This window comes from Anser anser, assembly GCF_964211835.1.
Source record: "Anser anser genome assembly, chromosome: 13".
NCBI classification, from domain to species: domain Eukaryota; kingdom Metazoa; phylum Chordata; class Aves; order Anseriformes; family Anatidae; genus Anser; species Anser anser.
In genome coordinates, this window is record NC_139734.1 from 7,722,749 (window position 1) to 7,749,890 (window position 27,142).

At 47.6% G+C, this 27,142-nt stretch overlaps 3 protein-coding genes across 5 annotated transcripts; 2 read left to right on the top strand and 1 right to left on the bottom strand.

Annotated features, from left to right (window-relative positions):
• Positions 1-423: 423 nt before the first annotated feature.
• Positions 424-4,659, top strand: GLOD5 (glyoxalase domain containing 5). 3 transcript variants are annotated; one of them, XM_083796748.1, is made up of 4 exons: positions 424-563; positions 2,148-2,298; positions 3,251-3,406; positions 3,618-4,659. In XM_083796748.1, the coding sequence occupies exons 2-4, from the start codon at positions 2,158-2,160 to the stop codon at positions 3,768-3,770; spliced, it is 450 nt and encodes a 149-aa protein (XP_083652874.1). In that variant the 5' UTR covers positions 424-563; positions 2,148-2,157; the 3' UTR covers positions 3,771-4,659. The 3 variants fall into 3 exon arrangements, with proteins under 3 accessions (XP_083652874.1, XP_083652875.1, XP_083652876.1); XM_083796749.1 differs by having other exon boundaries at positions 439-563; positions 1,241-2,298; XM_083796750.1 differs by lacking the exon at positions 424-563 and adding an exon at positions 575-1,291.
• A 136-nt stretch (positions 4,660-4,795) lies between these two features.
• On the bottom strand, positions 4,796-13,443 carry LOC310880626 (cis-aconitate decarboxylase-like). Its single transcript, XM_083796747.1, has 6 exons — positions 13,359-13,443; positions 12,713-12,767; positions 9,866-10,053; positions 9,609-9,701; positions 9,116-9,321; positions 4,796-8,587 (listed from the first exon to the last, which is right to left on the bottom strand). The coding sequence occupies exons 1-6, from the start codon at positions 13,377-13,379 to the stop codon at positions 7,669-7,671; spliced, it is 1,482 nt and encodes a 493-aa protein (XP_083652873.1). The 5' UTR covers positions 13,380-13,443; the 3' UTR covers positions 4,796-7,668.
• A 352-nt stretch (positions 13,444-13,795) lies between these two features.
• LOC310880625 (uncharacterized protein) lies at positions 13,796-27,142 on the top strand. The gene is made up of 11 exons (XM_083796746.1): positions 13,796-13,830; positions 17,533-17,693; positions 18,275-19,729; positions 20,602-20,694; positions 21,253-21,357; positions 22,040-22,149; positions 23,078-23,272; positions 24,390-24,552; positions 25,425-25,590; positions 25,739-25,833; positions 26,456-27,142. Exons 2-11 carry the CDS (start codon positions 17,537-17,539, stop codon positions 26,539-26,541), a joined length of 2,625 nt encoding a protein of 874 aa, XP_083652872.1. The 5' UTR covers positions 13,796-13,830; positions 17,533-17,536; the 3' UTR covers positions 26,542-27,142.

The window sequence follows — 27,142 nt, forward strand, 5'->3', positions numbered from 1 at the left end:
AAAAGGTGTCCAAAGCTGTGCACATCACCCTGAGGTTCCTTTGCTATTGCTTCTTGCTATACATTGGCTGTAAGGACGGCAAGTGTCTCGCTGGGCAGTAAGACCTCAGCATGCTGCATGGTAGAAAATAATTCTGGAGGCAAAGAGGAACATTGTCTGCTGCAGGGGAAGGGGCTTGCTGCAGCTGCTTGCCACAGCTCTTCACTAGGGACATCCTTACCATCTTCTTAACAGTAAGCCACCCCAGTCTGAGCAGCAAGCTCAACAGTGTGCTTTAATTTAGCACATTAACTCAGTTTTCCCTTGCAAAGAGAAAGGTAAGTTGATAAAATAGCCTGGATTTTTTCAAGCAACTGTGTGTGGTTGGACTTTGAGGTCCCTAAGGTCAAAGTACACCTCTGCAGGGAGCAGCGCTTACAGCTCCTGTTTCTAATCAACGTTTATTTTATTGTTTTCCCCTTTCTCCTTGACGTTACTCCTCACACAGCTCAGCTCTGGGCAGCAGGACGGTTGTAAAGCCAGGCACAAGCTCTCCAGCACTAGCTCTTCTGCTTCTCCTGCAGGTACTCAGCCTATTTTTGCAATCTGGTTTCCTTGTGGTGTTTGCAGAGAGGCCAACAGGCTTACTGGTCACGCGGGAGGGGAAGGTTGTCTTGGGGAGGTTTGCTGCAGGCTGGGCCCTGCAGCTAGGGAGCACCCAGGAGAACTTCCTGGGTGGGAAGGACTTTGTGGAGGTTCTGAGCCCAGGCTGGTCGGAGGTGAGGTTGTCAAACACCAAACGCTGTCTGTGACAAGGAGGAGTGGTGCAGGATGAGGGGGTCCTGCTCCAAGTGAGCTCCTCTGACTGTGAGGACCAGATGTCCCAGTGAAGCTGTGCCTGGTTTTATGCTGACCTTGCTCTTGTGTCAGTGGGGCTTTGAAATCTCTCCTTTCCAGCTATTTCCTATGCACTCTGCCGCAGAAGGGCAATGCCAGATGATATGAACCCAATATGCGAGAAAATGCCAAGACCCACTGTAAATCCAGACTGCCAAGTCCTGCCCCCCCCCCCCCCATGTTGCATTTCCATGAACCTCTGGCATCAGCCTCACGCTCTGCTTGCTGCTAACATTGAGGAGTTTGAAGGCAAAGAACAAAGCAAAAAGGGGTTGGAGTTGTGGGCTGTTTTCTCGATTTGTGTCACTTGGTGCTGACTTAGTGTTGAAAGGGTTTATTTTCCACCCATTTCTTTCCCTGAGAGGCAGCAGGAGTGTTGGACTTCCTTTGTGCAGCGGTGTCAGTGGAGAACCTGGTGCGTGTCTCAGAAGGAAGAATTGTCACTTGTATCAGGATTTGGAGAGAGAAGTAAATGTAGGCAAGTAGAGGGTTGTTAGAGAACTGAAGGAAACTTGACTCCATTTGCTATCATCACAACTCTCCAAGTTTCCATGGCATGCCTTCCTGAAAGTAAAATCAACCAAAACTGAACTGAAATGAAAACTTCTCCCCAAAACTGAATCAAGGCATAGAACAGGGGCAACCCTGTCTATATGTACAGTCTGGGGGAGGAGAGGCTGGAGAGCCTGGTGAAGGGTCTGGAGGGGAAGACATGTGAGGAGTGGCTGAGGGCCCTCTGTTTGTTCAGCCCAGAGCAGAGCAGGCTGAGGGCAGGCCTCATGGCGGCCTGCAGCTCCCTCACGAGGGGAGCAGAGGGGCAGGCGCTGAGCTCTGCTCTCTGGGGACAGCGACAGGACCCTAGGGAATGGCATGGAGCTTGGGCAGGGGAGGGTCAGGCTGGGTGCTAGAGAAAGGTTCTGCACCCAGAGGTGGTCGAGCACTGGGACAGGCTCCCCAGGGACGTGGTCATGGCACCGAGGCTGCTGGAGTTCAAGAAGTGTTTGGTCAACACTCTCAGACACAGGGTCTGATTTTTTGGTGGCCCTGTATGGAGCCAGGAGTTGGACTTGGAGATCCTTGTGGATCCCTTCCAACACAGGATATTCTATGAATATATGAATTTATTGCTTCTGTACTTGTGCCACCTGCAGGCCAAAAGAAAACCCAGTTGATCTCCATTGACAGTTCAGTTAACAGCTTCCTGGATCGTTTCCCTGAGCAACTGGATGCTTCTCACCTTCCTCTTGTGTGGCTTTGCACTCTGTTCCCAGCCCTGAGACGATGTCCTGGAAGGAAGAACATATGAGTCCATCCCCATATTTCATCCAGCGCCTGGACCACCTTGTGTTGACTGTTAAGAGCATTGAGGACACTGTTGCCTTCTATTCCAAAGTCCTGGGCATGGAAGTGGTGACTTTCAAGGTAACATGGGGGAAAGGCCTAGCGGATCTAAAGTACTAGTCCTGAGCCAGTGGCTAGTTCCTGCGGATCTGACAGTATCTCTGGGATTTCTCCTTGGTCTGGGGACGGTAGAATTAATGAAGTCAAGCTGGGTCAAAAGAATCTTCAAACAACAGAAGGAGACAAAGTGACAAAAAAAAAAAAAAAAAGTTCCTTGAAAAACAATTTCTAGGACTGAAGGAGAGCCCTCACATCCACAAATCCTCTTGATTTGATATTTCTACTGGCAAACAGAGTACAAGATGGGTAACCTTTTCAGAACAGCCCCAATGCATCTCTTGGCCTATCTTCAGGCCATTTTGAAGGTACACACTGCACCTTTTAAACTGCCAAGCTTGTTTATTTCCTTCTCTCCTGCTCTATCAGGTCTCTTAAAAGCAGTTGCACTCACATCCCAGGGCTACATTGAGCATCAGTCTGTTCTTCAGATGGGCACAGATGGCAGGTCACTGTCCTGCATTTCCATGGGGATCAGGTCTCAGTTGCCGTATAAGTCTGAAGAAATACTGGGGGCCTGCAAAGAAAAGAGGTGTCAGAACCTCCTTCCTCACCGTCTTCCCACTGCCTCGTCTTTGTTCCCTCTGCGGTTCCCAGCTTGTGCATTATTTGTATGGCTGTCCCACAGGCAGGATGGAGGGTTCCCAGAATTGAAAATTCTCATCTTTATGGCTTAGAAGCAGCTGCAAGTGGCCATGGGACTTTCTTGGGTCACTACATCTCCAGGGACGTGGTGGGAATCTTGTAGCAGCGAACTCTTGCCTTGGGTTACCCCAGCAAGAGCCCAGATTTAGCAGGACTACAGCCATGTCCCCAGGACTTTTAGGACTACACAGCTGAATGGATGCTGAAAGTTTCCAGCCCTGTAATTCTCATTGGATATTGATTCTTTTCTTTTTTTTTTTGGCGGGGACAGGGAAATCGCAAAGCTTTACGTTTTGGCAACCAGAAGTTTAACCTGCATGAGGTTGGGAAGGAATTTGAACCCAAGGCTCGCCACCCGGTCCCCGGCTCTGCAGATATCTGCCTTATCACACAGGCACCCCTGGTACAGCTTCTGAGTCATCTGAAGGTGAGCAAAGTGTAGAGTGTGCACAGGGCAGTGTAACCCTGGGAGGCATGAGGCCAGAGCCTCACAAGTGACACTTTAAACGTCTGTGCTTTGGGGAATGTCAGAATTTTCTCATACAATGTCTCATGCTTTTAAGGGTGGAGTGAAGAGTGCACAATGACCTGATAAAAATCCTTTGAGCATTAAACCCTCTTCTTATGTTTCCTCCCAGGCCTGTGGAGTGACCATTGAAGAAGGTCCTGTGGCCAGGACTGGTGCCTTGGGTCCAATAACATCCATCTACTTCCGAGACCCCGATGAGAACTTGATTGAGGTTTCTAGGTACAGCAAAGACATGAGTGCAGTCAGCGGAGGGGAGCCCTAACCACAACCCATACTCTCTGCCTGAGTCCCAGCAGGAGGTATGATGCAGAGGCCAGGGTTTTGATGGTCACTATATAGTTTCAAGCTTTCATTTTGTAAACCTATGACAAGTCTCAACACCCAGCTGTAAAGCTGCATGAGCTTTGAGAGCTTTCCACAGGCAGGATCAGCTCCAGCTTGCTCTGCACTCACCCCTGGATGTGAATCCTACTTTTATAAATCACTGTCAATGGAGACTTCATGACCTTCTTGGAAGATCCATCCTGCTGAAACCTACCTCCTCTCCGGGAACTGCGCCTCAGCGTCTGACACACAAAGTGCTCATGAAGCTGTGGCTCTGTGCCTCATACTCAGCTCTGCATAAATACTTGAATATTTATAGGGTTTCTGTCACTGGGGATGGGAGAAAGCAGCAATGAGGAGCAGCAAGGAGGTGGCTGTAAGGAGGGGAGGGTTTCTAAAGTCAGGGAGCTCACCTAGATTTCTGCAGGGGTGAAGGGGAAATGAGGTGCTAAGACAATGGCATCAGGCACAAAACTTCTACGTTGGCTCTCCTTGCAGCTCAGCATGGTTGTCTTGGACTGTCATCCGAGTTTCCTTCTTTCTTTAATACTTCAATTATTTAAAAAGCATGAAGGAACAAAGAGGGGTTACTTGGGGTTTTTCCAGGAGAGCAATTCCCCAGCTGGCCACACTGCGGTAGCAATGTTATCATCAAGGAAACAGTGCTGTAAGGCAGAGAGCACTCTTCTGACCTCTACAGTCAAAATCACCTCTAAAATTGTAATAATCAGTAAATTGATTTTTTTTTAATATTATTTCGTGGAAAATCCATCTTCTCCATGGTGGAAAAAAAGCAAATCCCTAATAAATGCAGTGCTTCCAATTACCCAAATCTTGTGTCAGTGCTGGCGGTAGGGATGAAAGCTGCTTGCAGCTCGCTTTGAACCATTTGTGGGAATGAATGACAAGCGCTCCCCCGGGAGAAGGCACCGCAACTCACCGCCTTTGCCCTGTACGTGCAGAACAGGAGGGGACCCATGGGGAAGGGGACCCCTGGGAAAGGGGGAGCCCCTGGGCAGGGGCCCCAGTTCTGCGGCCGCTCTCCAGGGTGCTGACAGCCACCGAGCATCCTCGCTCCTACCAGCCTGGCCCCAGCTCCTAGCTCTGCTGGCCTGGGCTTCTCCATGCCCAGGCTCTTGTTCCAGCCCTACCCTGTTCATTTTTGGCCTGGCTTTGTCCTTACTGATTGCTTGCTCACAGGTGTCCTGCCTGGCTCGGCGCTGGCAGTGTTGTTTTACTCACTGAGCTCCCTACTGTAAATATGTTTGGGAAAAAAGGTCTCCTGTTCTTAATTTTATTTTAAGCATCATTTATCTTGGAACAGCAGTAGAAAGAAGGACAATGGCTCGTTTCTTATTCAACTTGACAGAAGTTAGGAACTTTTTTTGCACCATATTAATTACTGAATTACTTTCAGTGTCATGCAAGCTGGCCTATAGTTTCCACGGGGCCATTTTTCCCTATGCTCTTAAAAGACCTCACTTTCCTTACCAAGGGGCTAGGCCTCCTAATTTTTTAAGGACATGAAACATTCATTGTTTGAAACTGGAAATAACGAGTCAGACATTTTTCTGGGGTAGGAGACTGGAGGCATTTTCAGGATCCTAGGCTTATAGATGAAATACCATGAAAGAAAAAACCCTCGAGTATGCCTTCAGCTTCCAGATATTTTGGAAAAGCTGTTACTGCTTCAGCTGATAGGCTTGTACACCACCAGCATTCCTGAACCTTCCCTCCCTTATTTTACACATTTTCTGCTGAAATGTGTCAGGATTGTGCCTTACTGGATAGCTGAGACAGCAGGCTGAGAAAGTGGGAGCAGTTTGTAATGTTGGCAGCAACACCAGATCTACAGGCCCTTGTAATCGTGCAAGCCTCACAAGAGCCTTGTCCCTCTCCGACCAAGGACTGACAATGATCAATGTCAAACGCTATAAGCTTGAAGTGGTTTCCTCCCTCCTAGAGGGGTGATGGCACCTAGGAGAGCCGCACTCAGAGAAACCTACGAAGTTAGGTTTCCTGCAGCTCTTGCCAATGTGTGGTCTGGTGTCTACTAAACTTGCTGAGTGTATAGTGAGCACATTTTCCCAGTGGGCACATGAATTTGGGTTTATTTAAGACTGCCTCAGACTATCAGGGATAAACAGGGATTCCCCCTTTCCCAATCCAATGACCTTGTAGCAAGTGTTGCTAAAGACCTTATCGCAACCTGGCAGTGTTGGAATGCAAGTAGGATGAATCAAGTTTAGAAGAGTTTCTGGATCTCATGGACAAAATGTAGCCTGAAACCCAAATCCAAATGAAATGTTCCCTCCACCTCAATCCCACACCCCACCCCACTCCAGCACCAATAGATGAAAGGCGATAGTTCCCTTGTCACCTTCTCAGCTTCAGCTCACTCTGTCCTAGCCTCTGCTGTGTTCCACTTCTAATTCAAAAGCCATGGTATTGTATGTGTTTGGATTAAAACTGGAAACCTACATGATGTAGAATTAAATCTTTATGCGGAAAATGGATTTACTTCAGTTCTTTATTTAGAAAGACTCAGTGTGACTATGCTTAGACAGTAGGAGAGAGTGGATTACAACAGGTGGGCAAACATTTTTGCTCTGACTGGGAAATTCTTTGCAGAGCCCACTACCAGCAAGCTAAAAAGGAACCAGCCCACATTCCTTGCCTGTCTAGACCCATCTCCCAGCAGAAAGCAGCCCTGAATTCTCCAACAGGTTCTGTACCCACATCATTATCACACTGGAAACAGGTCCTTTGGATCAGCAGTCACAGTATTTAACGCACAGAGGAATATTGCATAGTTCTCCTTCTTGCTGTTCAGAAGGGATGCAGGGTAAGAAAGCCTTTCAGTGAGTGGTTGCTCAGGAGCACAAGTACAGATTTTATCACAGCCAGAAAGATGATTTAGAGATGCAGTCTCTTTATGCTTTCTCTCCTCTCAGGGGAGAGAATCAGGAATTTCCCAACACAAGTCACAGCGTGCTTGTGCCAACCGTCCAGAGGTTCCCATCTCTTCACTGACTACAGAGGTGGCCTCTGGCAAGCTAGCTCTAAATAGGTGCGGGGTGGCCTGCCCAAAGCCAAGAGGGATGGTGTGCCACAGCCCTAGGATCACCTCGCAGGAGGTGTGGGATATAGATGTAGGGCTGCTGTACGATTCCTCACCTACCAACTGCTTTTCATTCAGAAAAGACAGACAGGTCATTGAATGATCCCTTGCGCAGAGAGAATTGACAGCCACTTCCCAAATGCTGCAGGAATGGAAGGCTTTTGCTGAAAAGTAGTAAAAAAAGAATTCCTTCTGTGCCTGAGAGCTTTGCAGGCAGGGCTGCTTACAGTAACTCTGATAGATTTTTCATCTGGACAGAAAGACTACCTAACCATGATCCAAAAAGTGCCAGGAGGAGCATTAAGAAAAGCACACATTTTGCAGTTGGATGTCCTCTTCCCAGAGTCAACAATTAGGCATTCCATACAAAAATAACTTTGAGCTCAGCTTTAAAAATATCTAGACTATCCCTTGTGGGGGACCAGTTTCCAGATAATACCCCAGGATTCACATAGATTCCCATGGGATTTTTTGGTATTTGTAGTGGCCTTTCAGCTACTGAGAATCAACGTAAGTCAAAACTGAATCTCTGTACTAAGTGCTCACACAGACACACCTCCTGCCTCATGGGCTCCTTTGATACTAAAGCGTCTACTTTGACTTCAAGGGGTAGGAAGTTTCCTGCCATTGGAAATGAATAGTAAAGCACCAATGAAGAAAGGAATCAGAGTTTCACTGGAATAAGTCCCTTTTCAAGAACCCATTCCCTGTTCCTTCACAGGCTGCAGGCCAGCTGGGAGCTATCTGACATATTCTCCAGGTTGTCCACCATAGTGATGATGGTTTCTACTTTTTCTTCAGGAAGAACGTGAGAGGCATTAGATCGAAACTTCTTCAGGAGCGACTCTCTGCTCAGAGGCTTCCTCCAGTGCCCATAGAAAGTGTCACATTTGCCTGTGAGGACATCCCCGCTGTGCAGGAGCAGTGCCACCTCTCCATACATCTTGTCAAAGTTGGCCACATTATCTTCAGGGTGCTCCACCACCACTTTGTCCAGCAGCTCTCTCAGCTCCTGCCGGTGGATGCTGCTCTCCGTGAAGGAGCTGAGGCCCACTTCGCCATCCAGCAGGGCTGTGCAGGCATTGAACTGGAAGGAGTGCCTGGCCTGGTGCTCGGAGCTGGGGAAAGGCCGGTTGATGTACTTTGACACTGGGATCTTCAGCACAATGGTGCGGATCAAAGAGGGAGAGAAGGACCCTGCGTAGTTGATGAAGAGGTTCCGGACTGACAAGGCAGCATCCACCACCCAGTGCATCCCCAGGTGGGCTGGGAAGCGCTTGAAAGCAATATCCTGCTTCTCCAAGAGGAACTCATGATGGTCACTTGGTGTGGACAGTGGCTTGGGTTGGTAGACACTGTAGAAAGCGCTGAACCCAGAGCAACCAGGGATGTCATCCAGAATGACAGGGTTAGCCTCCATCCCTCGGGCAGCCAGCAGTGCTGCTTCAAAGCCCAGGCGGGTGGCATTTCCGATGTGCAACGGCTTGGCCTGGGTGGCGGCGTTGGCCATGGGCGCCCCTGCGAGCGAGGCGGCGATGCCCAAGGCATGGGCGCACTGCGTCATGCTGAGGGAGAGCAGCTTTGCGGTGGCTGCAGCACTGCCCATGGTACCAACCACTGAAGGAGGGTGGAACCTAAGGGGGAAAGTGCAGGTATGAGCATGAAACAGCCAAGTCAGCCAGTGGAAATCCCTCATGGCTCTGTTGTGGATGGGATTCACCTGATTAAACATTTAGCCATTTAGCCAAACTAAACATATGTTTGAAACTTCATTGGAGACCACACAGTGAGGCCAGCATCTTCAGAAAACACTTTTTAATTTTCCCTAAGAGTAGGTGGCATGGCTTGTGTCCATACAGCTAAACTCACCCTGTCTTTCACCCTTCCAGACAAAGAAGGTGGCATCATGCAACATGCCCAAGGGCAAAAGCTCCTGGTTGATGTTGTCTCTTGGACCACAGTGGTGTCTCAGTCATCGTGATGAGGGTTTGGCACAGTGGCCCTGAGCCTGCAGAGCTGTGTGAGCTACCAAGAGGGGACAAGTTGTGTGCTTATGCTTGTTTTTCTAACTGGAATTGCTGTAGCATCCTCTAGCCCTGGTCACTCACACCAGCCTACTAGGGGAAAAAAAAAAAAAGAAAAAAAAAAGAAAGGAGATTTACCTTTTGGGAATGTTGTGAGCCTCAGTGGAGAAATGCATGAGCCTTCCTTGCACTTCCAGGCCCACGTTAAATGCCAGGAGGAAATCCAGGCCATTGGGTTTGGTGCTTGGAGGTAGCATCTGGGAAGCAGCCAGGAGAGCTGGCAGGACAGCCCCGGATGGGTGAGTAGCAGGGTGCCAGGTGTCATCAAAGTCCATGGAGTGAGTCTGCCAGGGAAATGGAGATAAGGGTTTGCTGGTGTAGGGGGCTAGGAGCCAAGGGGGTCCTTGCTACTACTGCTGAGGCTACATCTGTAACAACATCCACCCAGTCATCCAGAGGTCCCTACGGTGCTTGGTTGGTCCCCTCTAAAAGCAGTGGGCAAGACTGCAGAGCAACCCAGGACTTCTTGGCCCCCATAGCCCCTCTCAGGCACCAAACTGCTTCCTGCAATACTAGTTAGTGTTTTGAAGGCACCACAAAGCAGAGCTTCTCCTGGAAGAGCCTGCCTTACCGCAACACCATTGGTGAACGCGGCCAGTGTCGGGGAGAGCTTCATGCCTGGCCTGCCATAGACGGAGCTCACGGCAACTGAAGAGTACAGCTCCTGCAAAAAGGGAGATTCAGGAGAGGACCTTGAGCGAAGGAGTGATTGTATGATGCCCTACTGCAAGGTAGAAGTCCTACATCATCCATGAAATAAAGCCTTGCTTGTGGTGGTGGGGTCACTGTGGGGACCACAGACACCCAGGGGAATAGGGCTGTTCCTACCCGGCAGTACTGCAGAGCAATATCGAACACAGGCGTCGTGCTGCCCATGAGGCCAACCCCAATGCTGTCGAGGATCATCCTTTTGCTTCTGTAACGGACAGTCTTGGTCAAGTGCTCGGGCCGAACTGCATGGATGAAGGAGGCAAAGCTGCTGGTCACGGTCTCCTCGGGAGCACTCCTGGCCACCACTGCAAAACCAAGAGAGAGGGGGAGTGGGTAAGAAGTACATGGGCCATGTGCTGACAGCTTGCAGCTCTTCACCCTCTGGCCCCACTGAATTTACTGAAGGAAGAAGACAGCTGGAGAGCACAGGATCTGGCCAGCATGTCCCTTGGGTCACAGAGCCTCATACAGCCCTAGGGAGCTGATGGGTTGTGATTTACAGACAGCGTAGAGATGCTGCTGGGGAGGGGATTGGCATCTCCTCCCTCATCAGCAGTGCAGGGTGCTCAAGGCAAGCAGACCAGTGTGACTCCTGTCCTTCTCCATGGGTTTCCAAAGGTCCACGGTGCATCCTGGCTCCTACAGCTGTCATATGCTGTAAGGACTGCTCTGGGTCGCTCTTCTGGTGGTTTCAAGGGGGTTCAAGTGAAGCAGGGCTCAGCCACATCCCCCCTCTTGGGTTTCAAGCAACCATCTTTTGGCGGTGTCAATGCAAACTATGTCCCCATGTCTGGAGAAGGAGCAGAGCAAGTGCCCTGCCCCATTACCAGTGGAGCCCTGTTGGGAGTGTATCAACCAAAACTCAAACTAAGCTTAACCCCAATTACATTCTATAGCTTCCATTGCTTTTGGCAAGCAGCATTAGACCCAAAGCCTGGATTTATCTGTAAGTTATCTGTAAATTTAGCCCTATGTGGTAGTGAGGTGTCTGGGCTCAGGCAGTAAAGCTCTTAAGCCCTACGCACTCAGAAGGATGCTAGTGATTAAAAGCAAAAAGGCCTTTGTGTGTTCTTACATCATTCAGCTCAGCACATCAGAGGCTTTAGCCTGTGTTCTTCAGAAGGGGATTAGACCAGAAGATCACCTGAGCTTGGTGTCTGAAGGGAAGTTTTTTCCTGTCTCTGAAAAAACCTTTTTGGTAGACTTCACGCTTCCCAAGGAAAAGTCAGTGTTTGTATTTATGTAAGGTAGAGCTAGGCAGATAACACAGACTATTGGCACTTTTGTATTTGGAAGTCACCATTTCCAAATCTTTGGAGGTGTTTAAATTCCATGGAAAATATCCAGTTTGGGACCATTTTTATTTCAGTGACAAATTGCTTTTGTTTTGATGAATTTATAATTCATAGAGTTACAGTCATTAGGATCCACTATAGTTTATAATATCATTTTGAGAGCTCACGTGAGATTAGGAAAACTAGAAAATTCAATATATCTAGTATTTGCATGATTTCCCATGTATGTATATGTGTATGGTGGTGGGGTAGACATACGCATGCATACAAATAAGAGACAGCACTAACGTCCAAATGAAAGCAATCACACAAAACAGTAAAGATGAATGAAGCAAGAAAATAAAAATACTTTCTTCCAACATCTTAGAGCAAACCTCATCAAAATCAACAGGTACTTATGACACTATGTTTTTTTAAACAGAAAATATCCCAATCAAACAAAATGACCATTCCCTAATTTCACTAGGATGCATTCATTCGTAAATGTCATGCCTACTGACTCACAGTTTGCTTGAAAATGTGTTTGGACTCACCTAGAGCCTAGGAGTCTGAAATCCACTTGTAAACACAGCTGAGAATGTCATCATTGCTGTGACTCACAGAAATAAAATCCACCCCTCGCAGCAGCTCTGCGAAATGGATCTCTATAGGAATCTGTACCACTCAGCAGTTTGGAAACCCTTCTGCTGCCAAAATCGGTGCCTTCCCTGTGTACGTGGAGAGCATCTCCCGTAGACCGCAAATGGAAGCACCAACGCCCTCAAGGAGGGGGAATGTGAGGTCCAACTAGATTGGAGAGGCTGTAGGAAAATCTGCCTGAATCACACTGTGCCCATAAAATGTTCATTGCTTCCTTCCCATCATCGATTACTCTTTGTCACTTCAGTAATCAGCAATATTTTTTAACCCTTCAATTAAAGACACTTAGTGACAGCCGTGTTTTTATCCTGCTGACAGCTGCGCTGCAGAATTTTATTTAAAAACAAAACAAAACAAAGAACAAAAAAAACCACAAAACAACACTGTCTAATAAACCTGTCCAAGAGCAATTGGATTTGCATGGATTATTATTATTTCTGTTGTTCCAAGTGTTCATTAAGAGCCACAAATTGCACTTATTGCATTAAGAACACATTTAAAAAGGAGTTAATGGACACAATTTATAACAGACCAAGTGAGTGCATTGCACAGTTGTGCTTGATTTCTCTGAAGTGGGAAGCTGAGTCTGTGCAGCTGTGAGACACGGAGAATTATCAGTGAATCACTTCAAGCAATGTAAATAGCAAGATCAGATGTGAGAAAGTAAGGAGAAAAGAGTTAAGAATCTAAGTAATGAGAGCTACAATTCAAATATCTGCAATTTATGGTCAAAGTGTAAGAATTTGGAAAGTCTGGTTCTCAATCAGTTAAAGACAGTTTTAGCACAGGGCTAGTAAGCAACATTTTTACCACTTTTTCCACCCAGGGCAATAATTATCATAACAAGACCCCTAAGCACATCTTCCAAGAATTTGAGAAGTCTAGCTCAGTATGCTTAGCCCAGCTACTTTAAAAAAAAAAAAAAAAAAAGAAAAAAAAGAAAAAAATAGGTAATGACACAATTATTTTGAGATGCTCTTAAAAAAGAAAAAAAAAAAGATAGGGAATGCTGTTCTGCAGAGATACAAACCGTGAGCAGCAGTTTTATGCACTTGCCGGGAGCTTGCCAAGATCTTCTGGGATTTCTAGAGCAAAGAGAAAGACCATTTGTCACCTAAGCTGCTTGAACTTTTTCAGAGCCGTTTTACTGGTTGTGCCTCTAACATGGCATTGGAAGACAGTCACAGATCAAACAAGTGGATAAAGCTGACTTTCAGAGCCTACATATTTAAAGGAGAAAAAAAAAAATATTTTCCAAAGCTCAGTCCAGCAGGGGTGCCAAGAACAGCCAGGGAAATAAAGCAGTGCAGTGGAAGGGGCAGCGCAGACTTCTCAGACCTACCATGAAATCTTCCTACAGCCGCGAGAAGGACCAGCTCCAGGTAGACGGGAGGAGGAAGACCCACGCAGCACATCCCAACAACAACAACCCCCCCACGGCACGGGGTGAAACACCCTTGGGATGTGTAAAAGGACCAGGCGTGGAAGGAAGGGGTTAGTAACTGTCAATAAAGTGTCTGCGAAAACCATCCGGTTTTATTAATGTTGGGATAGGTTCCCGTTTAATGTCACGACAGTTTTGACTGCTTAGAGGAACCACCCGGAAAGTGACACGACCTCCTTAAAGTGAGAAAGGAAAGATGAGAGATAGGTTTTGTACACAAAATAGTATTTACCTGTAAAGTTAAGTAGACCATTCTGGTGGCTGCTCCCACTGCTTAATGCCCAGCTCTGCACTGCTCTATTCGAGGGATGGGAGAGGTGTCTGTCTGAAAGGTGCTTTGGTGTCAGGGTTTATATATGCTTCTGAAAGGCAATTTGCTTTTTGTTTTTTTTGCAACTGAATTTCAAGTGTGATGACATCAGCCTCTGGGGACTGAGAGGGTGGGGGGAATAGATGAGGAGGGGTGGTTTTTCTGTGCTGAACAGAAGGGAAACCCCTCTGGTTTCAGGAAATAAAAAAAAAGATTTAGGACAATAACTGACAAAGTTCAAGGAAACTCCTGTCTCCAAAATGCCACAGGTGCCAATGTGTGAAGCAACTGGCTGCAGGCTCCTCCTCCAGAGGAGGACTATAAAACTGGTACTTACCAGGAAATGAGAGGGACAAGAGCATCTTCCCATTGAGCTGAAGTGTCACCAAACCAGGTAATCCAAGCTGCAAAGGGAGAAGCATGGCATTGGTGTTTCTCTTTGATGCTTTTTTTTTTTTTTTTTTTGAAATACATTCACTGTTTTAGCATTTGGCTGAATATTGTCATAATTCTCCTTCTTGTAAATAGCCAGCTCTGTGATGTTGCCTGCCATGTGCTGCCAGTTCACGGAGATGTTAGTGCAGACGTGAAATCTGGGCTGTAGCTTCCAGGAGACATCGGGACCTTCCGTCCCCAAATGGATCTTTGGATTCTGGGGAAATGCCATGGCTTCTTGCTTTGTCCAGTAGTGCATCTCGGACATATTCTGTACAGAATCTCAGCTTGCATTGAAAGCCAGCTTGAATTTTTTTACTAAATACTAGCCAGACCCGTGTTCACTGTGAACGTAGCAATGCATCGCAGGCACCTTTATGCTGTTTTTCACCAGATGAGAGGCAGGGCTGTGATATTTATTCCAGCTGTGTAGTGGTGTTGTGCACTGTTAATCTTGCTGTGTGCTTGTCCAAAAGGCATTGTGTTTCATTCTTTTAACATGCTTATCTTGAGAGACACAGTGTTTTCTCAGAGCTATGTAAACATTGGTTATCACTAATAAGGTAGGGTGGAAAACCAATCACTAAATGCCACTGGGGAATAAGTATCTGAAAATTTAATGTTGTGGTATTTTTATATATATCCAATGGCACGCTAAGCCTTGCTCCAGCCTCCCCTGGGGACAATGTCCATGCACCAGCATATTCCCATTAATATTAGTCAAGGTTAACAAGCACAGGCAGCGGATGTTGGTGCAATGTGGTTGCCCGCAGTGATGTCTGCAAAGCCCAGCTATAGCGACAAGGTTGGGAAGGGGGCTCAGAGGGGAATGGCCTTTTCTGGGGGCAGAGAAGGGGAGTTACTGTGGGCAAGGCAGCAAGCAGAGGACAAGGTGCTCGGAGGCTGCAGCCATGTGGGCAAGGCTCGGAGGCCATGCTGAGGGGAGAAGAGCCATGGCTGAGGGAGGGCCTCGCCAGCCACTTTTGCAAACCTCAGGCTGGAGTACATCAGGGGCAACTGGGAAAAGGAGAGGAGATGGAGGAGGATGGTGGCTGTGGCTTTGCACTCACTGCCCAAGGGATCACCAGGGGCTGCCCCATCCATTCAGCAAAGCCAGCCCTCTGAATGGGCTGGCAGTGCCCCATCCACCCTCGCGGTTTCCTGGACAGTGGCTGTGCTGGCTGGTGCCCCATGTGTACAAAGAGCCCACACACGGTAGAAAGGGACTTCCCATTTTCTCCTTTGCCTCCACACCACCCTGCATTGCCTGCACCACCTCTACCTCGAGAGCTACACTGCAGGAGTCCTGGTGAAGGACAGCCAAGGAAGGGCTTGGTGGGTACTCCCTCCTTGCTGTGCCGCTCCGAGCAGGGAGCAGAGGTGTTATGCTACCCATTTGCTGTAGTGCATGTGGAGAAGCAGGTCCTTACAAAGTGCTGGGGGCGGCAGCTGTACAAAACAGATAGTGACAGCACTGATGGATGACTTCATCCTAGGGACGAGCAAGGCTTGGGCATACTTAGAACAGAAAACACCTCTGAGTGTTTCCTCATTTCTCCAGGTCTTGGTGCAATGCATTCCTGGTGCTGTTACCACCGAGAGTAATTATTTGGTGTGTCGTTATGTTGCTTGAAGTAGGGGAGGAGATGATGGACTTTGCCTTGCAGCTGCTGAGCACACGTCTGTGTCCCCAGTGCGTGGGGTGACTGTGTGCAGCGCAGGTCTGCAGCTGTTGCCAGCCCAAAAACCTTTCCTCCCAAGGGAAGCTCCTTCATCGTCCTCCTTTTCCATGTCTTGATCTAAATCCTCTTGCTTCCCTTCCCTTTATACCTCTGTATCCTGTGTATCCTGGCGCTTTTGGGTACTTCTCAGATGTCCTATGAAGGAGGGCACTGCAAGCAGAGGGAAACAGCCCTATTGGTTTTTCCTGTCCACCCTTCCCCAAACCAAGATATCACAGGCTCTAAAACCTCTGCTGTGGTTAATCCTGCAGTAACTGCGAACCAAGTGAGTCTCAGCAAGTAGAAAATCACTCCTGAGAGCTGAGCAACCACCCAGCCAGCCATCTTCCTCCAGAAAACCCATCTCATCCTACCCCAAAGACCAACTCAAAACAGGGGCTTGTAGCAGCGTGCCTAGAAAGTCACTGTCTGAGCTACTTCAGAGCAAAACATCTGGAGGAACTTAATATTGTGGCCCTCCTCCAAGTACAACCATTTAAACCAAACTGCTTGTTTGCATCTGAATGTCATAAAAATCAGTGACAACAGCATGGACTGCACAGGTGTGCTGCTCTAAGGGTGCATCATTTATGAGGGCCTCCTTCAGGTCAGTAATTCATACAGGGGTTTGCTGTTAAAGGAGAGCATTCCTCCTGCAGTGTTGTGGCTTGGTGCAGCTTTCTGAACTGAAAAATCCAACCTTTAGCACAACTAAATAAGTGAATTAATTAGTTGTTCCCCAGACATGGGACATATTACCTTTCCAAATTATTTCATGAGAGTTTAATTTGTTGAATCAGTTCAGAGCTGTTAGGAGTCAGTGCAGCCTTCATTCTTGCTTCTTGTCAAAATTGCAACCTTTAAAATGAATACAGAAAAGAGAAACTTTTTTTTTTTTTTTTTATGGATCAGAACAATTCAGAGGCCACTGACCTCTTTCCAAAACAGTATTTGCAAAATAGTGTATGTCTGCCCAGGAATACTGTGTGTTTAAGAGTAGACACTGGGATTTAGGTTCATTAATATTCACAAAGCTATTCCTCCTTTGGGTGGTGGCAGAGTCTGCTCCTTCACTCCCCTTCACTTCCCATATCAACAGTAGCTCTGCTTTCCTTTCTTTCCAAAAGGCTTTTTGGAATGTCTGAGCACAGAATACATCACCTTCTCCCTTTCCAGATCCTTTAGGTCACAAAATGTTCTAAAAATACCAAAATAGCAAGAACATTTCTGTTTTATTTTCTTTTTTGTTTCCTAACAAAAACCTCCAGAGAGCAAGCTCCAGCTCATGGTACCCAAGAGTGCAGAGGAATGGAAATGTGGGGGCTGCTTACAAATAGACGAGTTAATGGTAGAAGTATGAAGGATTTGAAAATAGACTATTTAGTCACTGGGGTTTCAAGAAAGGGATGGAGCTGGAAAATTCCATCTGGAAGGGAGACTGTATGTGTGTGCAGTGCCTGCCTGTTTGTCTGTAACAGTGGATAAGAAACGTCCTGGACTGGCTCAAAAATACCTTGTGGGTTTCATATGAATGTTTGTTCATTTGTGTTCGGCTATTCATTCCTCTCCATCTCCAGCAGCCCAGAGAAGAGGAGGCAGGAACCATTACCACCACCTGCAGCGCTTTGGGGCACCTAAACATGTTTTTGCCAGAAATCTTTGTAGCCTAAATAGGTTGTGTGTGTTTTTTCTGGATAGGCCTCCGGAAAGTAGGCACCTAAAGTTCTGCTTTGAATGGAGCCTTTGTCCAGGGAGATGAGGAGGGAGGCTCGGTGGAAACACCTGAGCCTGTCACCAGCTTCTCCCTCTTGGAGCAGGGGCATGGCTCTGGACGCTGGCTGAGCGCCCGAGCCAGAGGAGCTCTGGTCTAGACGCAGACACGCGTGGAGAGACGGTGAGGTTGTGGGGGCAACCGCTGACATCCTTGTTTTGTCTGGAAGGGCCATGGTGAGCACGGCGGGTTTTGCGGCCGTCTTCTACAGCGAGCCGGCCGTGCTGGGCCTCCTTGCGAATGTTGTCAGCGCATTCCTCCTCTGTCTGCAGAACTTCACCACGGCGCACACGGGCCTCGGGCCGCAGGGAGTGCAGGATGTCCTCGCAGGTGGGTGACGACAACGCTCGGGGGGACACCTGGGCCCCTGGTCTTGGTGAACATCCCCCAGGAGCACCAGCAGGACAGAGTTTTTAGGAGTCATCCCCCTGGGCCAGTAGACAGCCGTGGAGGACAGGTGAAGAAACGTGAGGTTTCTCCAGTGTACAGAAGGCCTGTGTGCTGCCTGGGAGAGCTGCTCCTCCTTCCCCAGAAACCCTGACAGGAATCTGCTCCAAACCCTTCATGTGCCATTCCCCTACAGTGGAACAAGGGTCTCAGAGCCCCTGCCACCACTAGAAGCAGGCTGGAGGACAAGAAACAGGCTTAGGGAGCCTCTCCCAGGGGCAGGGTGGAAGACTGGTGCTCCTGGACCCCCTTATCCTGCTGAGCATACCAAGAGCCTCATGGGCCACACACCGAGGCTCAGCACAGGAGTTTGTCATTAAGGTGGGAGCAGAGGGGAAGGCAGAGTCCGCAGGGTCATAAGAAGGCTGTGGGGCCTGTGGTGGGACGCCCCCCAGAGCCTGGAGATGCAGCGCTCCTTCCTGCAAGCCGAGCCTTCCTTTCTGATGTCTTGCTGTGTCTCCCAGGTGTCCACCTCATCCTGATCGGAGGTTTTGTCCAGCTCCTGGCAGGATTTCTTGCCTTCAGGAAGTACGACCACCTTGGAGGCGCAGCCTTTCTCACCTTCTCTGCTCTGTGGAGCAGCTATGGGGCCACACGCATCATCTCAGCCGCGTATCCCCCCTTGCAGAACACAACGCTGCCCTCGGGGAATGCCAGCCACCTCCTGCCTGCTGGCACGGCCCTCACCTCCACCAGCCAAAGTGCTGTGGCAGGGCTGGTGGCCTACATTTCCATTTCCTTTATCCTCTCCTTCTGCTCAGCCACAGTGAACTACATCATGCCCTTCATATTTGGGGCCATCGCCCTTGCCCTGGTGTTTGAAGCCATTGCACTGTTTGGCCAGTGGGCCCTGGTAGTGTCAGGGGTCATTGAGCTTGTCATTGTCCTCTGCGGGCTTTATGGTGCGGTGGCCCTCCTGCTGAAGGGCATCACACAACGGTACATCCTTCCAGGCTTTGGGCATCCCCTCTTCAATGTCTTGCTACTGGGGTCAGCACAGAAGAGCTCTTCCAAGGCCATTGGGGAAGAGAAGAAAAAGAACACAAAGTATGCCGAGCCAATGGCCCTAGGCAACATCTGTGATACTGTCTCTCCTTTTATATTTGCATTTTACTCCTTCGGGTACATGAAGACCTTCTGTGTTGGAGCAGCATGGATTTCCATCATCTCCAGCTGCCAACTGCTGTCCAGCTTCTACAGCTACCTGAGAGGTGATGTCTACTACACCACCAAGTTTGGTGTCCACAGCCTCTACTGGCTGGTGATGTCTTGGGAAGAGTTCATACTCACTGTCCTCCTTGGGCCAGGCAAGGCTCAGGAGAGCAGGCTGGGAATGTTTGGAGGGTGGTTCTTCTTGGCTGTTGCCTGCATGCTGTTTCTGATGTCAACCCACAAAGATACCCTGGAGATGTTGCAAAATGCCTCTTTCATCATCCTCATGTCCGCCTCCATCCATCAGATCCCAGTGCCAGGTGCTTACCTGTTCCTCGGGGCTGCCTGCAGCCTCTGCACTGCTCTCTCGTTGTACGCCACTTTTGCCAGCCTTATCAACTCCATCGGGGAGAAGGCTCTGATTCCAATTGGCTCCCAAGCTATGTCCAGCTCAGCTCTTCAAACCACACTGATGGCTGCCAAAAGCTGCTTCACAAGGTCCAAGAACTTGCCAAGCAGCACCAGAGCCGAAGTGCCAGATGCCTTGTTCTACATCTGCAATGGCCTGGCAGCAATCTCTGCCATCCAGGCTACTTTCAGTGACCCCGACAGACAGCAACTCTCCATACCTTCCGTGCTCATCCCAGGAGCCATAATGCAGCTGTATGTCTGCAGGATCCAGGTGCAAGGAGGCAGAAGGTTTGGTTGCATTCTCCCATTCTGCTATGCTGCCTTTTGGGGAGCATGGACCTGGCTTCGGTTTGCAGGTAACACAAGGTCAGGCTTTTGCTTTTTCCAAAACTAAGGGGAGTTTTAGGAAATTGCTGATTGCTTTCTTCAATGTAGTTCCTTCTCCCAGAAGATTCACTGATAACAAGATTAACAATATTCCTCCTTGTAAAGAATATGCAAAAAAAAAAAAAAAAAAAAAAAGAAAGAATGGTCAAACATCCTGGCTTGCACTCACGTAATTGACTGCCATTGCTGCAGTCTCTTGGTGCTCTGACAGCTGCAGGAGTCTAAGCTGTGTTTTTGACTCCAATGGAGGTAAGGTTTTCCCTGCTCAACAGTTTTGAGGCAGCACTCAGACTGTCCCAGGATAGTTATTTCAGAATAACAGATCAGTAGACGCTTCTGAGGTGGCAGAAGACACCAGGTTCTGGATTTACATTTCAGAAGCCAGTAGTAATTCATCTTAATTGGTTGTAGCCCTGGAAGGAGATCTCAGAATGACAAGTTTGTCTTTAAGAAGCCCTATTCAGCTCCATGTGAGCAGTGTGTTCATATGAAATCCAAGCCAGGTCCTATTAAAATGAGCACCAGTGGGGAAAGTTAAAGCTGTTGCCTAAGAGGTATGTCAGGAAGCTATTAGTCTTTTCAGCCAGACTTTGATGTCGTTTACAAGCTGGAAGTAAAATCATCAGTTTTTAAGATAGCCATCACCAGTTCCTCAGTTAATACCTCAAATGGTTTGTACTGCTGATGTGATGGGTTTCAATGTTCAGTGCAGTAGGTTGTTTTCGTAGCAGTCACCATCAGTTAATACAAATTGTAGTCATTCAAACTGCACCTATGTCGTTCTTCTGTTACGCTGCACTTAATGGTTTGCTCACATCCAAATCTGCTGGTCCTGTTTCAGGCCACTTGATGAACATTGGTGCGGGGAACAGTGAAGGATTCACTGCTGGTGCAATTGCCTTTTTGGTGCTCAATGCTTTTTTAATGATTTTAGGTAAGTCTCAGTACCGTGGGTGATTGGTTATTGAGGGGTATTTGGGGCCAGGTCATTAATCTCACCTGTGGCTGCTCTGTGGTGGAGATGCACAAGTGAGGGAGTCTCAGCTCTCTCTGTCACTCCAATTAGGAAAGAACTGAAATGTTTTGCCCACAGTCAGTAACAGAAGCTGAGCTGGGCTTAGAAGAAGCAGTCATAAGGGAAAGGAAGAACATTTCAAAGAAAATAAATGGTTCAAATAAGGTGAAACTGTTAGACGGACTGGGCCACTGGCATACATCCACAGTCACCCTCCAGCCCAGCTGCTGTAAATCACAATCTTCTTGGCTGCCCGAGAAGTGTTTTCCATGTGAGCACAGCGTACTGGCAGATGAAGGGCTTGACAGTTTGTCTCCTGAAAGCCAAGGGCTAACTAAACCACAGTCATATCTCTGTGAACACGGAAGACAGACCATGTACAATTAAGTTGATTTATGAGCTCTTCTGTGGTTTCACATACATTTTTACAGGTCTTTCTCTGATGTGGGTTCCTCTTGTTTATATTTCTTTCCACAGCTTCCTCTTTAAACGTTGTGCTTCTCTGCATGACTGCTGCAATGGAGCTCTTGGCCATTTGTTTTCTGCTCTTTACATTGGAGAACCTCCCTCTGCCATTTGAAAGTGAGTTGTAGCTGAACATTGTCCTCAAACCTTCACCCAAAGGGTGCAGGGAGTGGGTCTCTGGCTGGTTGGGGAGCAATATTCTGCACAAGCTCTGTATGGTAAAAAGCAAGCAAAAAAATTGAGTCATCTTTCCCTAGAAGACTGGTGTGTGTGCAAGCTACAGATGCTGAGCCTTTTGGCTCTCTGGCTGCAGGAGGAAATGTTGCCTTATACTATCCCCAGGTCCTTGAGCTTCCTAATAAACATCTAGCTATGGCCGATACTGCTGGATCAAGATGACCTCCTGAGGTTCTGTACAGCCCTACTTTCTAGTAGTTGTTCAGTGAGCCAAGACTTGGAGTGATCTAAATATGCCACCAGTATGAATTTCTGTTTAAATTCTGGCTTTGTAGCAAGTGAGAGTTAGATTTGTAATTATACACAGTACTTTAGCAAAATGCTTTTTAAAGGCTTTTCTACCAGGGGAAAAAAAGAAGAAAAAAAAAAAAGGGAAAAAAAGTCAGGTAGGCCAGTGTGGAAATGCCTTGAATTTTTAGACCCACAAATGTGCTGGACTGTAAATGTTGTGTGACAGGAAAGGCTGAGGTAAGTTTGCAGTTCTGGGAAGACATGAGACACAAAAGAAAATAAAACTTTGCCAGCACCCTTCCTTCCTTTGACCCTCTGGTTTTATTTTCAGTTGTGATGTTAAGCATCTTCAGCATCATCTGCTTCTATGGAGCAACAGCATCCCTGGCAAATAGCATGTTTGGGAAGGATCTCATGATGATGGGGCCCCCTCTGTTCACAGTAAGAGATGTTTTGTGCAATGGTGTCACTTCCCTGTTCAGAGGGATACCCTAGGGTCTTCAGTCCCACCTAGGGGAGTTCAAATTTCCATCTCCCTTCCTTCGTGCCATTTGAAATCCCTGTCACAGCATTGCTGTAGGGAGCTATGAGCTGAAAACAAGTGACCTTCCATTATGAATAATGTGCTGAAAACTTGGGGAAAAGGCAGGGACATTTACAAAACTCCCACCTCACTCCAAAATGCCCTTCCATCTCTTTGTTCAGGTGGAATTAGCTGTCTCCAATCCATGAATTGCTGACAGGATGAAGTTTTAATGGTCATAATCTTGGGGGCAGGGGAACAAAGAGTTGGAATTTGCCCAGACTGGACAGCAAGAGCTCCCCTCTCCACCTGATAACTTTAAACTTTTCCTGCTGCCTTCTACATCTGACCAAGGGAGCTCCATCTAACTGGGTTGATTGACCTGACAGCTCCAATTCCTCCTGCAGTGGAACATTTTCATTAAATTACTGTTCCTAACTACAGAGAGTCATGAAAAAGCACTTTGCAACCTGATCTCACTCAAGTTCCTCTGTATTTAGGATTTCCTAGCAGTTTCCTTAGGTCACTGTGGAGGGCAGTTACCTCTCCAGAAAGTAGTCACCATGCTGGGTGGGATTCATCTCCTGTAACTGTAGGCATCATGGTTCAAATGTCTGCACCTGAACTAGGTGCTCTTTTGACTCTTTTATTCCTGGAACAGAAGTAATTGCTTCTGAAAAGTAATTAATATAATCTCCTTTAGGTGAAGCTTGCCTTGAAGTGCCACATCTGTACTTTGACTAGCAAGGGAAATAGCTGCGTTCAGGCAGACCAGGTCTTACCCTGAGACTTTTATGTTTGCTTATTCCCACTCTAATGGATTTGTTGCCTCCTGATTACCACCAGGCTGAGAGCTCTAAGAAGGACACCGAAGGTCCTCCACCCTGCATCTGCCCCAAGTCTCACTGTACAAGTGGCCTGAGGGCCATTGCTGACTTGCTGAACACAGGGGCGGTGTGTGGGGTCCCGACAGACACCGTGTATGCTTTGGCAGCCTCCTGCAGACACCCTCAAGCCATTGAGAAGGTCTACAGAATCAAGGTGTGAATACAAGACTGTCATCTTGTTATTTGGATCCTGCTAGCATCCCATAGATGAGTTATGTACTCAGGTAGAAATGGAAGCTGCCTTGTTTCAGGTTGTCCTGGCTCAGAGCCGAGCAGAAAGAGTCTAGGAGGAGCCTCAAGAAAAGGTCAGGGACCATTTTCTGAGCTGAGCAACCTGGGGAAAAGCACTGGCTGCTCTGGGCGTGTAGAACTGGGAATTAGCTACTTGTGCTTCACTGAGGGGGTAAAGCAAAAACCCAAACTGGAACAGCCCTGATACGTGTCAGAAGTGGGTCCAAACTGATATTTGTCCTCTCTGCCTTAGGAAGTGCTGAATCAGAATCCCAGCTCTAAACCTGCCCAGACTTTTGGAGACATTCAGTGCTGGAATCAGACCCGAAGTTTGCACCTTAAATACATCTTTTGCAGCCTGGCCCTGTCTGTTCTCCATGAGGCAATTTCCTGGCTAGCCTGGAGAAATAAGCATAACAGACTATCTCAGCTGGCACTTAGTGTGAACATCAGTAACAAAGGCAGTCTTTTCTGTCCTGCTTTGGTGCCAATGCTAACCTTCCCTGTCAGTGAGAGAATATAAACAGAATGTAAATACATGCCCCGTTCCTTAGTCATTTGGCCCTGCTGGAAATGATGTCAGTTGAGGACTGAAATGACACTGTTTTATGAGCTCTTTTATTTTCCTCCATATCACTTCTCGCTTTATAACAAGCTTATGTCAAAGCACCAAAGAGCTGAAGAAGCGGTCACACAGATATTGGTTTCAGGGGGTTAGACTCCCCTTCCATTATCCTCTTGTGAATTGGTGGTTTTTCTCTTGATTTGTACCAGTCTAAGTTAGAAGAAAATCAAGCCCCTGGTGTAAAAGACATTAAAGACACTGATAATGAGCAGAGCATTGCCTGCCTGGGTTGGTTCTGTCTGAAGCAGGGGATTTGGATGCATCCTCCCAAGCTCTTTCTTGCTTGGAGCTCATGGTCCCTGGGAAGTACACAGACTAGGACTCCAGTGGGTTTAGATCTTCTCAATGCAGACTTGCTCTCTTCATCTCGTTTTATCCTTCATTTCATCCTGTTTTTATTTTCTTTTTTTTGTAGGACAGGCCTCAAGAGAAGCCCATCTGCATCTTTATTTCAAACCTGGACCAGTTGCGAGCAGCTGCTCCTCCCATCAGCCCGCTGCTTTGGGAATTCATGGAAAATGTTTACCCTGGTGGCATTGGCTGCATTATCAAGAAAGGAGAGTGGCTAAAGAAGTTAGGTAAGGAGAACAGGACATCCCTTCTCTCCTTCTTTCATGTTTTCAGCACAGCAGGCATGAAATCCTTTGGGATGTCAAGGGGGAGAGCTTCTGTTCATTTTATTCTGAGAAAGCATCTTTGGAGCTCTTACATGTCTTAGCAAAATGTTTAGAAGAGGGTGTAAAGGAGCTGGAATGACTCATAAACAGCATGAGACAGCATGATGATCTCTTTAACCCAGTCAGACTCAAAGCAAGGGAGGCTCATCAGCCTGGGAGGGTCACATTGTGCGAGCCCGTAGCTGTTAGCTAGGAATGAGCAAGCCCTGGGTGGAGGATCAAAAAGAGATGAGCGGTCCAGGAAGGGGAGAGGTTCCTAGGGTACCTTGTTGCTTCTCCCTTCCTACCATATGGACCAAGACAAAACGCTGTAAACAGCAGTATGGTTCACACGCAGACCTGGTTTCTGGGAATCAATGGAAATATTAAAGACTGAAGAAATCAATGTAAATACTAAAGACCGAAGAAACAGTAGGAGTTATGCATGCCTAACTGGCAGAATGTGTGGCAGAGAATGGGGAGGCTGGGCACCTATCACAAAGAGTTTGACTCTGTGATCCAGGTAGATCCTTTATCTGTGAAAACAGCTATGCCGATCTCCAGCCACTAAGGTTGTGAGATTTTTCCTGTTTGCCTCTGACTACTCAGTCCCCAAATCTTACATCTGCTCTCACGGATTTCTAATCAAACATGTTGCCTTTCTGAAGCTATGCAAAGAGACTTGCCATTTTATTTGGGGTATAGAGCAGGGACACTTGCAAGGAAAGCTTGAGGTCTTCCTCTGATGCTGTGTCAAGCAAACCTCTTCCAACAACCCCTGTCTGTCTTTCAAGGGGTTGGAGAAGGCTACAGCAGGGTGGGAACTCAAGACAGTATAATGATCAGAGTTCCTGACCTGACTGTCCTGGTGCACCTCATCGACATGACGGGACCCTTGGCAATCACATCTGCTAATCCTAGTGGAGAGGTTGACAGCACCCATCATGACATGGTCATCTCGTGAGTACCCTGTTCACTGCATTTCTATAGCCCCGAAAACTACCCATCAGGTGGGCGGCCATCATGATTTGATGCCCCGTGTAGAGGGGAACTTCAGCACCAGGTAATATGAAGTACTGTGTAGCTTTGTTTCTTCTTGTCCCTACAGGCGTCTTGGCCATAAGCTGGAGGGTGTTCTCTGTGATGGAGATTCTGATGAGGTGGTGGCATCAACTGTGGTCAACTGTACAAAGATTGATGAAAGTGAGTGTTAGAACCACCCTTCCGGTGGCATTTTCCTGGGTTGTTTCCATTCATTTCAATAGCACCAATCTGGCAGCACAGTGTGCTCAAAGACTAACAGTTCTTGAGTGCCTGGGCATTTACAAACACGTTGCTGGAGAGAAACAAACAAAAGGTGTCCTTGGAGGACCTCTGTGTTGACAGAGAATGAAGCAGTGAGGAGAAACAAGGTTGTGCAAGCAAAATTTGCTTTATAAGACCAAAATGCTTCAAGTGAGAGGGTGGATGCTTCTGAAAGGAAGTGTGTATGTTCCTTGTAGACCACCAGAATGAAGGTAGAGATAAAGGAGTTCATCTACAGTGATGGAATAGCACAAGTTGTTAGCTGTCTCTGGGTTGTCATCTGAGTGGGATTCTCTAGTGGAAAACTAAACTCTTGAGCACAGTGCCCTGCCAGTGTTGGTAGGTGTTGCTTCCTGCCAAATTCCCAGTGGTCTTGTTACGCAGCTTTATTATCTGGGGGCACTGAGCATCTGGATGTTTTTACTGGTTCAACATGTCCCTTTATGTTGGAACATAATCCCCATCCCTTTCTTTCCCCCTTTGGGGATTATCCTAACTTTCTCATTCTTGCTCCGGGAAGGTGGCATCACCATCATAAGAGAAGGCTGCATACCTGCAGGCAAGGTGATGCAGATATTTGAAAGAGTGAAGAACAGAGTGGTCTGAAACTGAAGAAAACCTTTCTGAGTGAAAGAACGGCATCTGCTCTCACAAAAAGACATGAGGCAACCTATGGCCTGCTGGAGCACTTGGCCTCGTGAAAGCCATACCTTCTCTAATCAAGCACTTACCTCCTTGGGAAACAGCAGCACTTTCTCACCCAGGGAGCACTTTCTCTCCTGGGAGCCTTTTGCGGCTTTTATTGTTTATCTCCAGTAAGTGCCTGAAACCGCCAGGAAAGCTGCCCACAGAGTGCCAGCAGGATCAGGAGCTGATGCTTTATTGCAGGAATTCCCTGAGTGCCCATGTTTCCTAAGTGCCTCGAACTGTGGACTCCATGCCTGCTTTTATACAACCTTCCACACAAAACACTCAGATCTGTGTATTTTAAACAGCTAAGTTTCACTAAATAAATCCACTTTTTGGAACGTAAGGAAAAGGCTTTGAGTTTCATTTGATTTCCACCAAGCTACTCATCCTCCAAAAATCACAAGGCTCCACGGCTAAGCCCTAGGGGAAGGAATAAATATTGGAAGGCGCAACCCTGACAGAGGGCTTGCAGCAAGTAGTTGACCCCTTGTCCTTCTCCAGCATCCTCACAGCCACT

Excerpts from the sequence above, each read along its gene's own strand:
- GLOD5 (XM_083796748.1), top strand. The coding sequence starts at position 2,158 with ATGTCCTGGAAGGAAGAACATATGAGTCCATCCCCATATTTCATCCAG. Across the intron at positions 2,299-3,250 it reads TGGAAGTGGTGACTTTCAAG|GGAAATCGCAAAGCTTTACG; the intron begins GTAACATGGGGG and ends TGGCGGGGACAG. Across the intron at positions 3,407-3,617 it reads AGCTTCTGAGTCATCTGAAG|GCCTGTGGAGTGACCATTGA; the intron begins GTGAGCAAAGTG and ends GTTTCCTCCCAG.
- LOC310880626 (XM_083796747.1), bottom strand. The coding sequence starts at position 13,379 with ATGGTCTACTTAACTTTACAG. Across the intron at positions 10,054-12,712 it reads GCATAAAACTGCTGCTCACG|TGGTGGCCAGGAGTGCTCCC; the intron begins GTTTGTATCTCT and ends TTGGTTTTGCAG. Across the intron at positions 9,702-9,865 it reads TTGCTCTGCAGTACTGCCGG|GAGCTGTACTCTTCAGTTGC; the intron begins GTAGGAACAGCC and ends CCCTTTTTGCAG.
- LOC310880625 (XM_083796746.1), top strand. The coding sequence starts at position 17,537 with ATGGTGAGCACGGCGGGTTTTGCGGCCGTCTTCTACAGCGAGCCGGCC. Across the intron at positions 21,358-22,039 it reads CCTCCCTCTGCCATTTGAAA|TTGTGATGTTAAGCATCTTC; the intron begins GTGAGTTGTAGC and ends TTTTATTTTCAG. Across the intron at positions 24,553-25,424 it reads AGAGTGGCTAAAGAAGTTAG|GGGTTGGAGAAGGCTACAGC; the intron begins GTAAGGAGAACA and ends CTGTCTTTCAAG.